This window comes from Plecotus auritus, assembly GCF_963455305.1.
Source record: "Plecotus auritus genome assembly, chromosome: 9".
In the NCBI taxonomy this organism is placed as follows: domain Eukaryota; kingdom Metazoa; phylum Chordata; class Mammalia; order Chiroptera; family Vespertilionidae; genus Plecotus; species Plecotus auritus.
In genome coordinates, this window is record NC_137783.1 from 47,143,609 (window position 1) to 47,156,996 (window position 13,388).

The window sequence follows — 13,388 nt, forward strand, 5'->3', positions numbered from 1 at the left end:
TTATTGTTATCTGTTCATTGTTGACTGTTAACTATCCTGTACTCACCTGTGTCTGGCGCTGGATAGAGCATCCGCCTGGGGACTGAAGGGTCCTGGGTTCGAAGCATGTGTCTATCATTTTACTTTTTATCCAATCACAGAGGTTCCCCCGCCACCCCCGCTTTGCTTTCTCCCACCTCTCTATCACCAATGGATGTCATGTAACTCTTCCTTTGATTGTAAAGTATAAAACAAGGTGAAAAACCACCATTCTCCAGAGCATTATCTTAATTCGTTGAAATTCTGCTTCCAGGCAATTGTCAACAGTTTGGCTCAAATAAACTCACAAAAATTATTCACAGGTTTGAATGTTTCCTAAGTTTACACTAGCATTAAACATTTGAGGCAATTTCTAGGCCCCAGACCAGTGTCTTCAACTCATTAAGAGAGTTTGTATTCCATAGCAGAAATCAGTCCGTTACCTTTATAGTGGTTCTCAAGTTGTGGTCCCAGACTGGCAACATCACTTGAGAACTTGATAGAAATGCAAATTATTGGATTTCACCTTAGATCTACCTAATCAAACTCTAGGGGTGGAGCCCAGCAATCTGTTGGTGTTTTTGTTTTTTAGTTTATGGATTGATTTTATTTTTTAAAATATATTTTATTGATTTTTTTACGGAGAGGGAGAGAGAGCCAGAAACATCAATGAGAGAGAAACACCAATCAGCTGCCTCCTGCACACCCCCCACTGGGGATGTGCCTGCAACCAAGGTACATGCCCTTGACTGGAATCGAACCTGGGACCCTTGAGTCCGCAGGCTGATGCTCTATCCACTGTGCCAAACCGGTCAGGCCTATGGATTGATTTTAGAGAGAGAAATAGCTATTTGTTTTTCCACTTATTTATGCATTCATTGGTTGATTCTGACTGGGATCAAACCCACAACCTTGGTGTATAAGGATCATGTTCTAACCAACTGAGCTACCCAGCCAGGACCCAGCAATCTGTTTTGTTTTTTTCAGAGTTGTTTGTGGTTTTTTCTTTTAATTAATGTTAGAGAGAGAAAAATATCAATGTGAGAGAGAAACATCAACCAGTTGCCTCCCACACTCACCCCAAATGGGGTTTGACCCACACCTTGGGTATGTTCCTTGACTGGGAATCGAACCAGCAACTTTTCAGTGCAGGGGACAATGCTCAACCAACTGAGCCACCCAGCCAGGGCCCAGCAATCTGTTTTAACAAGCCCTCCTGGTGACTCTGATGCACACTAAAGTTTGAAAACCATCATCCTATTACTCTACATGCTTCTCTACCTAAAAGCTTCCTCAGGGGAGTGGGATAGGGTAGGTTAAAATTTTAAGTGGGGCATGCTCTCTCTCTAGGGAGCACACCAGAGCCTTTCCCTCCCCACTCTTCTTCTTCCCCCTAGGCACATTACCTCTGCCTTTCTCTCTCCTAAGTCCCAAGGGCCCTTCTACTACTTGTGGAACTTTCTAAATAAACTTTCTCTTATAATTTGGGGGGAAACTTTTTTTAAGTGGAAAGAGCAAGATATACATGTCCCCAAAAGAGGACTGACGTGAAAGGCACTTGAGGAAAGTCACTGTCAAATTTAAATAAACTGCACAACACTTTGGGTCCCCAGCATTTTTCTTCAGATCCTACCAGTTTGTTTATCTGGCAAATAGCGGGCTTTCTGTCCAATATGCCCCGAGAGGCCTCCGGGATTTAAGCACTCCCTAAGAAGCCTGTCTTTACCCATCTTCGATCGGCACTATTCCCTTGGTGATCTCATCCCCACTCCTCCCTCTGCCTTAACTATCACCTTAAGAGAATATTTTCCAAACCTCTTCTTTCCAGCCCACTCTCCTGAGCTATAGGCCCAAATATCCAATAGCCTGTTCAGACACTCCCTCTAGATTTCCCACTTCATCCTTTCAATTCGTCCTTCTTCCTTTCCTCATGCTTCCTCTGCCTAGAAATCATGGCCTGCCTTTGAACAATTATTCATCTATTAAGACAATTCAAAGACTGTCCACCTCCTTCCTGCTTCAAAAACGTTTCCAGACCTCCTCCTGCTGTTCCTTCCCTTCCCCTGGGGAGACATGGTTACTCCCCTTTTGCACCCAACTAAACCTTTACAGATGTCTACTGTGGCACATTCAACAGCGGTCATAGCACACGGGCATTTAACTTACCTGCTGTATTCAACCACATAAACTTCGCAAAAACAAAACAAAACAGCTCTGAAGATCGTCATCTGCTCCAGAATTCATGTGAAATAGGAGCCATTATGCTCCTCATAATGGAGCATTCCATCGTGTCAGAGTCTACCTTCTGTACAGTTAGAGCAGTAAGGTTGGCCCCCAGGGAACATTTCACAGTATCTGAAGATATTTTTGGTTGTCACAACTGGAGTGGGGAGGTGTTACTAATATCAAATGGGCCAGGGATGTTACTAAGTATTCTACAATACACTGGATAGCCCCTACAACAAATAATTTTTCAACCCAAAATGTGAATAATGCTGAGGTTAATAACCCTGTTTAATTTTTCTAAAAGATAAATTGGGTCAGATCATTCCCTTGATTAAACTCCTCCACAGCTTGCCACTGGAACTGGCATAAAATCCAACTTCCTGGCCATGGACTAGTAGGTCCTCTGTAATCTGGCCGCTGCCTACCTCTCTGACCTCATCCCTCTTCAACTTCCCTCTCAATCACTAAATCTGGTCAAACTGGTCTTCCAAACATACCAGAGATTCTCTGGATCTCCGCACTTGTTATTGCTACTACTGGGAATGTTCTTCAGTGTATGTATCATCTCAGATGTTATCCATCTCCTCAAAGAGGTAGGTATTCTCTAAACATTTTAACATTAGTAGCCACCACTGCTATCAACAGACTACCAGTTATATACACTCATTATTCTATTTAACCTTCTTCATAGCACTTTTAAAAAATCTGATATTCTGCATGTTTACTTTTATTTTCCCCTACTACAATGTAAGCTCCTTGAGAACAGGGATATTTCTAGAGTCTAGTAATAAATGTTTAATAGATATTTGCTTGACTACGACAGGGCCCCCAAAACTCAAGCAAACTACTTCATCTGGTAATGAACTAAACAGAGATTTGTTTCCAATACTGGAGGAAAAACTGATGGACTGTTGAGATAAGGATATCTTGGAATTCAATGTAATGTTATCCTATGGGATTTTCAATGTATTTTTAAAAAATATATTTTTATTGATTTCAGAGAAGAAGGGAAAAGGAGAAAGGGGAAGGGGGAGAGAGAGGGAGAGAGAGAGAGAGGGAGAGAGAGAGAGAGAGAGAGAGAGAGAGAGAGAGAGAGAGAGAGAGATATTAAAACATCAATGATGAGAGGGAATCATTGATTGGCTGCCTCCTGCACACCTCCTACTAGGAATTGAGCCCTCAACCCAAGCATGTGCCCTGACTATGAATCGAACCTCAACCTCCTGGTTCATAGGTCGACACTCAATCTCTGAGCCACATGGGCCGGGTTCAATGTAGTTTTGAAGATACTGTGTGTTGTTGTTTTTTTCACTTAATCTGCTGACTTTAGAGATATAACTCTATTATTCTGCCCTTGCTTGTGTCAGTCTTCTCCTATTAAACTGTAAACACTTTTATGTACTATTTTATTGACTTATGTCTGTCCTATGCTAGTACCACGTTGTCTTACCATTCTTTGAAGTAAGTTTTGAAACAGGGGTGTGTACATCAACTTTGCAAGCATTCTCATTTAACTCTTAATGAAACTCTGGGTACTACATATTATCCCCATTTTACAAATGAGGAAATTAAGGAAACTTAAAGAAGTTTAGCTTTGCCGAAACCGGTTTGGCTCAATGGATAGAGCGTCGGCCTGCGGACTGCAGGGTCCCAGGTTCGATTCCGGTCAAGGGCATGTACCTGGGTTGCGGGCACATCCCCAGTAGGGGGCGTGCAGGAGGCAGCTGATCGATGTCTCTCTCTCATCTATGTTTCTAACTTTCTATCCCTCTCTCTTCCTCTCTGTAAAAAATCAATAAAATATATTTAAAAAAAAAAAAAGAAGTTTAGCTTTTCCACAGGCACAAAATATTTGATGGTTGCCCCAGGATTCATACTCAGGATCTATATAAAGCTGACCTATTGGCTATGCGCCTATAATCTGGTCCCAATCTACCTTCCAGACTTAATTTATGCTAATCCTCCAAAGTGCCCTAAAATAAATACCTCTGATATGTTTCTGCTCCTAGCATTCCTTTCATATGAAGTGCCTTGCCCTCCATCTGTTTCTAATTCACAAAATCTTCACCTTAGCAAAGTGACTCTTCTTTTTACTTTATTTCCTTAGTACTACAAGACTTTTATTCCACATTACATCTTGTAATAAAGATATCTATGTATGTATATTTCCCTTCCTAGGTTAAGAATAAGGACAGTGTCTCATTCAACTTTGTATATCCCCAAAGCCCTAATACAGTACCTTTTACATGATAGGCACTAACTAAATACTTTGAATGAATAAATGAATTCTGACATTACCCTATCAAAGCAGGCAATAAGAATGCATATGTGTGTGTTAGGGCTGGGAGTGGGGTGTTGCGGTCCTGGCAAGGTTGCAGGAATGAATACCTAGGGAATATCCTAATCCTGAGAGTGTGATAAAAGAAGGAAGACAGGCCTAGCTGGTATGGCTCAGTGGTTGATCGTCAACCTATGAACCAGGAGTTCATGGTTTGATGCCTGGTCAGGGCACATTCCCTGGTTACATACAGGCTCAGTCCCCAGTGTGGGGCATGCAGGAGGCAGCCTATCGATGATTCTCTCTCATCATTGATGTTTCTATCTCCCTCTCCCTTTCTTTCTGAAATCAATAAAAATGTATTTAAAAAAAGAAGAAGAAGAAGAAGAAGAAGGAAGACATGAGACAGGGTGTGGTAGACTGGCAGGCCTGAACAGGGAGCTGATGTTAATCACTCTTTTGACAAGAGAGAATCCTCCAATTGTGAGGTGGTGTGTGTGTAGACAAGTAATACTTGCCAGTGAATAGGAAATAAGATAAAAACAAGTGACTTAAGAAGCCCCAAACTGAGTTTATTATGGTATAGACCAGATGATAACAAATAACTCAAGTATATTTAAGTAAAGTCTGATATAACTGGAATATCTAAAATATAATGCCAGGGCAAAAAGCTGCTTGCTCTAGGGTTAAAAGTCCCCAACAGAAATTACAAACATGAGGTACTTATCTTGAACATGCCAAGAAATAGAACACTGTGCCAATCCTCACAACCTCCCCAGGTTCCCAATCACTTCTCTGACTTGCCCATTCTTGCACCACCTCAAGTCATTAACACCTCTCCATTTTTTAGACCAAATTACTGGATAAGAAGTCTTTCAAAATAAGGTGCCATGCTTCTCCTTGGTGCCATCTGGTTCAAGTCAAAAGGTATAACTTGCACAAAGGAAACTGTTAGGCTTCTCGGCTCTGGAAAGACTGACACCAAGGCCTCTTGCCACACACCAAATCTAGAACCCTGACTCCAGAAGCTACTTGTGGCTAACCTCTCAGAAATGAGTCACATCATATAGGAGTTCCCATGCTGCTTAGAAGCTTTACCTGGACAATGAGGTTTCAAAGTTGCCAATAAACTGGCATCAGCAGGGTAATTTTACCAACCTCCCCTTTTCTAGGTATCCAGTGAGAATGTGGCTCAGCTATTTAATCCTCACCATCTAGTTTCTCTTCCAACTGCCTCTTATCCAGCTGGCAGGAGCTTCCAAGAAATGTGATATAGTAGGCACTGCAGTAAACTGGCTGCTTGTTGGGGTTGGAATAGACCTGTTCAGGTTTGAGGGACGTGAAAGGGTTGGCTCCATAGGCAATGATGTGTGCATCCAAGTCCACCAGAATCTGCAAAGAGGCTGCCAACTCCTGATGGCTAAGGGAGACAGAAGAAAAATTGCTCTGCTGATAAGAGAGATAGGAGAGAAAGTGCTCAGAACATGACATTTCTGGACTCATCAAGCCCCCAAATTACCTGAGGCTAAACTAGGCAAAGGCTATCCTTCCCTCCCAGATGTCTCACTAATTACCAACTTACTAACATAGGCCTTTGTTCCAAGGGGACAAGAAAGCCAAGTGTGAGAAGAAAGAAAATCCTCACCAGAAGGCAGAAGATGAGCAAGGGAGAAAGAAATTAGCTCTTCTATATAAATAGAGGCCTGAGTGAGTCAGGGAGGTGTCACAAATAGGAAGAGGTCCAAACCTGTAAACAGTAATCAATGCAGGGATTTCATAATCTCGAAGTAGCAGAAGGGTGGGCAGCCAAGCCTCCATCAAGTCTGGCGAAGCATGGAAACCTATGGAATAGAGAGGGGAATGGCTGAGGTAGACCGTAAGCTAGATACTTCTCTGATTGTGTCCATCCTAACCTTCACATTGCTCACTGCTAATGCTCATTTACCCCTATCTCCCACCCCAGGTTCTTCAATGGAAAATTCTGAACCCAGGTGTAGCACATAAAGCTAATGATCAACAAGGTCATCATCATATTGTGTTTAACCTGACCTAATGAATGTGGCTCCAAAGATAGAAAATACAAGAGTCAGAATAGAAAATTCCCATAGAACCCACCCAGTATTCCCCTGAACCACTCTTACCTGGATGGAATGCCACCACCAAATCTGGATGGGCTGTCTGTCCAGTCTCTACCTGCTCCTCCCAGAAGTTATGGTAGAGGCCCCTATGGCCACTAAGCTGAACTGTGCCAGCTTCCACAGGTGAAGTTGAGGTGCTCTGTGAAAAGCCAGTAGCAACGTCTACACCCACCATTATTATATGGAGGCCAAGGTGTCCAGGAAACATGTAACCAAGCTCATCATAGTCCCCGGGGCGCGTGAGAAAGGTCTCCACGTGGGAAGCACCAACGACATGCACTGTGCTCCCTCCAGTCTTCTTCACATTTACCCCCAAGGCCCGAAGCCCGAAGCCCAGGGTCAAAGGCCGTGACAGGACATCTGTCAGGAGTCGCTTCAAAGAGCCCTGCAGGACATCTGGGTCTGGCCTTGGCCTTCCTGCACTGGCCCACAGTGCGGTCATGGCATGACTACCTAGCACAGCATCCAGTGTAACATCTAGCTGTAGGCGTCGCATAGAAAACCAGGTGTCCCAGCCCTGTACCACTTCAGCCAGCCGTGGCCAGGGTCCTGAGGGTAGGACAAAATCTCCTGCAGGAAACAAGGAACAACAAAGAAGTGACCTAATTCTTCCCTGGCTTCAATGTTCCTTCTAGGTTCATTCTCCCATTCTGTGACCAGGACGGCCTCACTACCCTGGCCCACTCGGTTCTTCATTTTTCCCTCATAACAACATGCTTTCATATCTCTCTCTAAGAACAACAAACTTTGACCATTATGGCAGAGTTCCCCAACACCACCACTCCACCTGTAACCAGAAGCCATTCCATGAGACGGTCCACAGCTACAAGACGCAGCTCTTGACAAACCCTCCTGTGTGCTGGCCAATCTGACCTCTGGCACTCTGGACCACAGTAATAGACATTTCTGCACCTGAGAGAAGAAGCCCCAGAAATATTTGTTCCTATATTTCAAAGGTGATTGGGAGAATATCTGGGGAAGAGAATTGATATTCCTGTTCCTAGGAAGAAAGATTACTGGGTAAGGAAGGCAGAGAGAGGAATGACAGCTATTTGCAACCAAATTTGGGGACTAAATTAAAAGGGGAGGCAGGAAAGACTGGGAATGTAGTTTTTCTCTTGGGTCAGAGTAACACCTCAGTCTCTATCTGCAACAACTTACTTTTTACATCCCTTAAAGAAAAAATAACTCCAGGAGTTTGTGGCTGCCCCTTACCATGTGTATGTCTCAACCCTAACCTCCCCAGAACAGATTATGGTCTTATCCCCTGAGTACTCAAGAGGAGGAAGTAGAATAGTACTGTGGTCTCTGTCTGACTTCCCCATAGCACCAAAAAGAAGCAGGAGCCCAACCCTTTTCTAATCTGTCTGTGGCCTGAATCACATAAAATGAGGAGTAAGCCTTAAGTTTTTGTGAAAACGCTGACCTTTCCTCTTACAATGAGGTCTTAGAACAGGGTAATTTCTGGATCTCTCTCCTATTAGCCCCTGACTAGTCACCTCTTGCAGTGCCGGAGGACCTTGGAGTCTGAAAGGCCACTGGGGAGTGCTCTACAGTGAGCACAGAATCGGAATGTGTCCTCCATCTTCTGGAACATTTCTTGAAGGCATCGAAATCCAAAGCCTGATACAGGAGTATCCCCATCTATCACCAACCTGCAGAGATAGCATGAAAAGGTACAGCAATAGGAAAAAGAGTATCTCCAAAGTCTCTCCTGACTGCTCCCTTGCCTCCTATATACTGCATTTCTACCTACTCCCATCATTTTGACTTAATTATATACATATATATATATATATATTTAAAATATATTTTTATTGATATTTTACAGAGAGGAAGGGAGAGGGATAGAGAGCTAGAAACATCGATGAGAGAGAAACATCGATCAGCTGCCTCCTGCATACCTCCCACTGGGGATGTGCCCGCAACCAAAGTACGTGCCCTTGACCGGAATCGAACCTGGGATCTTTCAGTCCGCAGGCTGACGCTCTATCCACTGAGCCAAACCGGTTTCGGCTATATATTTTTTTTTAATAGGCACTTTTATTTTTACTTTCTTTTTTATTGACTTTTATAGAGAGAGGAAGGGAAAGTGAGAGAGAGACAGAGAGAGAAACATCAATGTGAGAGAAACATCGATTGGCTGCCTCCTGCACATGCTCTGAGCAGGGATTGAAACCTGGGTATGTTCCATGACTGGGAATCCAACCTGTCACTTTTTGGTGTATGGGACAATGCTCCAACGAAATGAGCCACACCAGCCATGGTGCAAATTATATTTTTAATTTCTATAGTAATGAACTGGCAAAAGTCAGGATGAGAAAAATCCCTTGTTGCAAATACTTTATTATTCCCAAGTTATACTCCCTCTCCACCTTTTGAAATCATTTCTAAGAGAGACTACATATTGCTTTTCCACAGAGCTAGTTACTCACTTGTATTCTTCATAGCTTTTCATGTTCAGCTTCTGAAGAATCAGCTGGGATAGGCCAGGAACATTATTGTCCAAGTAGTAGAAGCCAAGTGCATCAATGCTAGGGCCAGGTTTTGAGAGGGTCAGAGGCACAGGGGTCACAGCTGTAGGCTGGGTCACAGCTGTGGGAGGGGTCACAACTGTGGGAGCCACTGATGAGGAAGATTTCTTGTGCCTTCGTCGCCGGGGCCGTGGAGCCATGGCCTGTCCACTGATACCTGGGGACTATATGTAGACAAGATATAGAGTGGAATTTTGCAAGCTGGATACATAGGATGTGTTTTCATATGTTTGACTTTTCACTTCTCATTCTAGTCTTTCAGACCCAGGTATCAGTAAGATTTATTTCTGATCTATTGATTATTGATCACTACAAAGAAAAACAAAGGGGGAAATATTACATATGAAGTTCTATATCTATATATATAAAAGCCTAAGAGACCGAAAGACAACTGGTCGCTATGACATGCACTGACCACCAGGGGACAGATGCTCAATGCCCAGGATCGTGCTCCCTCCTGTCTGAATCAGGCCTGCGGGAATCGGGCTCCCTCCTGTCTGAATGGGCCAGTGGGGAGCGGGCCGAAACTGGCTATCCGACATCCCCCGAGGGGTCCCAGATTGCTAGAGGACACAGGGCCTCTAGTCTATATATAAAAGCCTAAGCAACTGTACGACAGTTCAACCATTCGACTGGTAGCTATGATGTGCACTGACCATCAGGGGGAAGGCACTCAATGCACAGGCATGGAAACATGGAACAGACTGATGAATCTGGCGAAAACTGGCAGTCCAACATCCCCCAAGGGGTCCTGGATTGGGAGAGGGAGCACGAATCTGTGCACCAGGCCTCTAGTAAAAATATAAATATGTCTGTAAGTAATGCATAAAAAAAGGTCTGACAGGGCTCCTCTAAAATCAATAACAGTGATTAACTGAGGGGAAGAGGCACTGGGATAGGAACTGAGTTGATCAAAGGCGACTTTATACTTAAAGGCAACTTTAGACTTTTTTATACAAAAATAATCTATAATAATAAAAGCATAATATGCTAATTAGACTGGACATCCTTCCGGACCACCTTCCAGACAAAGCCAGGGCTGCAAGAGAAGCCTGAGTCCTGGTTGCCTGCTGATGGCCAGAGGGAAGCCTGGGCCAGCAGCTGGGGGAAGGAAGGCCTAGTCTTGCATGAATTTTGTGCATCGAGCCTCTAGTATTCATATATTAGTGTATTTCAAAAAATCAACTAAAAAGAGAAAAAAAAGCAACAGAAGTTTGGGCTATGGCAAACTACTATTTAATTGAACAAATCAATCTAATTTAGTTGGGAAAGTAAAACATTCATTTTAAAAGGCCTATCATCACATTTATAGGCAATAAATCAAGACATGAAAATTAAATGAGCACCAGAATGCTAAGAGTTACATAGTCAACGCAAGTAATGCAAATTATGAGAAAAATTTCCTAAAGAGGTGAGTTTGTATTTTTTTATAATATATTTTTATTGATTTCAGAGAGGAAGGGAGAGGGAGAGAGAGATAGAAACATCAAGGATGAGAGAGAATCATTGATCAGCTGCCTCCTGCACACCCCAACTGGGGATCGAGCCCGCAACCTGGGCATGTGCCTGACCAGGAATTGAACGGTGACCTCCTGGTTCATAGGTCAACGCTCAATCACTGAGCCATGCTGGTGAGTTTTGAAGTAGAGCTAACCCCGAAACCACACCCATACCTACACCAACACCCACCCCCTACCCAGCAGGAACTCTGTGATGGCCTCCCTCCCTGGCTTACCATTCCTTCTCCGAGTGCCGAGTAAACCAAAAGAAGTACACTGACAAAAATAAAATCATCCATTCATTAAATATATATTTATTTATAAACATATAAAATAATGTACAAAATACTATAATGAAAAAACTTGTGAAAAATATACTTAACATCTAAATGTCTTCTAGAGGGATTAAATCTAAACTATAGTATAAGGCATATATATATATATATATATATATATATATATATATATATATGAAAGCAAAATTGGGAAATCTCTGAAATTGAATAAAAAAATAAAACAGAGAGACATACTTTTTTAGAAAAGAAATTTGTATTGATAGCCTATAAGAAAAGTGAAACTAAAGCACTAATAGGAGATCAGAAGAAGTGAGTCTCTTCATAGGAAGACTTTACAAAGCAGGGAGCAAAAAAATAAAATAAAATAAAATAGAAAGCAGGGAGCAGTTGGAATAGACCAGCAATTTTCAACCGGTGTGCCACAAGGATTTTTAAAATGCAATACTGGACTCTTTTGTCAAGGGCACTAACCTTTCTTCCCTTAGATTGTCAATTTTAAAAATGACAACAACCAATACAATAGCCATCCAATGTGGATGAATCAAAATTATATATTTTTTTTATCAGATCAGCAAATATATTTTTGATGTGCTGCAGAATTGTAGTAATTAGTTTATGTGTGCCATGAGATTAAAAAGGTTGAAAATTTCTAGAAGAGACCATGAAAGATGGTAATACTGTACTTTTAATACAAGGAGATAGAAAAAAAGGATTTCTAAACACAGAGAAGAGCATGAGCATAGAAATGTAGATGGGAACATTCTGTGAAATTAATGAAAAAGAATGGTTTGAGCTTGATGATTGAGTCTAAAGACCTAAACATAAGAGCTAAAATTACATCTTATAAAAACACATAGGGAGAGAGGATCCAAGATGGCGGCGTAGGTAAACACCTAAACTGCTGCCTCGCACAACAATTTCAAAACTACAACTAAAAGACAAAATGTCTATCACCCAGAACCACGGGAAAGCTGGCTGAGTGGAAGTTCTACAACTAGAAGGAAAGAGAAAAGAGCATTGAGAGGTGCACAAGCGCTGAAAAGCTGAGGTACGGAGGCACGCCATCCGGGCTGGCGCAGGTGTTGCTTTTTTCAACCCGAAGGGAGACAAGCTCCCGATTACTCTGAAATCCAGTTTCTGGGGAGACGCTGGGGACCCAAACTCCTATGGGGAGAAGCTGGACTGTCTGCCATCGGGTCGGAAAGTGAGGGTGGCTTGCTTGCAGAGCTGCGCGCAGGAATAATTGTTTACTGCGCTGGGGTGCGGGACGTGGGGATGCGGTTGGAGATGCAGAGCCGGCTAACTGGCAGCCATCGCTGTTTGCCACGCCCTAGCCTAGTGACGCCCTGAGACCCCGCCCCCCACAACCTACAAACCCACCCAAGCTCCAAGCAGCGGCTTTAGCATATGAATGGCCTGCCCTATCGCAGCTTAACCTAGCAAACTTGCAGCCCAAGTCAGACAGCTCTAAAACCTCCAAACACCAAGCAGAGGAGAAAACTGTAGTTCTTGCTGTAGTGCCTGCTGGGTAGCCTCAGACAGTAGCTAACCTGCACCCCATTGGAGATCCAGAAGCCAGTGTACCTAGTGGTCAGTGTGAGACACCTGATTTCAACTCCTCACATCCATAAGTGACACATTCAAGAGGCAGACTCAGTGAGCACCAAAGCCCCACTGAAACAAGTCCTGCACCATAAGCATGTCTCCAGCGCAGCAGTTCTTCCATTATAGACACAGCGGGTCCTCACAGCCAATTGGCCTGGAGGTCAATTCCTCCCCGTGTACCAACAGCAATCAAGGCTTAACTACACCAAGATTTTGCACTCAGCCCACAAAAGGGTGTACCAAGAGCATCCACCTCAGGTGATTGGGGAGGCTGAGCTACTGGCCCCTATAGGTCACCTACCACACAAAGCCACTCCATCAACACAGGTAAGCAGCCAAAATGCGGAGACAAAGAAACATGTCACGAATGAAAGAAATGGAGGAAAGCAAACTACTGGACGACATAGAGTTCAGAACCACATTTATAAGGTTACTCAAGAATCTTCTAAAAACCTCTGAGGAACTTAGTGAGACCTTTAAGGATCTTAATGAGAATGCCAAAAAAATGGAAAAGGACCAGTCAGAAATTAAGCATACACTGTCTAAAATAAAGAATATACAGAAACTCAACTGTAGATCAACGTACCCCAAGAATCAAACCAAAGATCTGAAATATGAGGAAACAAAAAACACCCAACCAGAAAAACAAAAAGGAAAAATCCAAAAATATGAAGATAGTGTAAGGAGCTCCTGGGACAACTTCAAGTGTACCAACATCCCAATTTTTGGGGTGCCAGAAGAAGAGAAAGAGCAAAATATTGAAAACCTATTAGAAGAAATAATGACAGAAAACT

At 43.0% G+C, this 13,388-nt stretch overlaps 1 protein-coding gene across 1 annotated transcript; it reads right to left on the reverse strand.

Annotated features, from left to right (window-relative positions):
- Positions 1-5,075: 5,075 nt before the first annotated feature.
- MSS51 (MSS51 mitochondrial translational activator) lies at positions 5,076-9,334 on the reverse strand (the record flags this gene model as incomplete). The annotated part of the gene is made up of 6 exons (XM_080640226.1): positions 5,076-5,942; positions 6,270-6,363; positions 6,664-7,230; positions 7,448-7,572; positions 8,160-8,315; positions 9,096-9,334. The coding sequence occupies 6 exons, from the start codon at positions 9,332-9,334 to the stop codon at positions 5,723-5,725; spliced, it is 1,401 nt and encodes a 466-aa protein (XP_080496352.1). The 3' UTR covers positions 5,076-5,722.
- Positions 9,335-13,388: the final 4,054 nt, after the last annotated feature.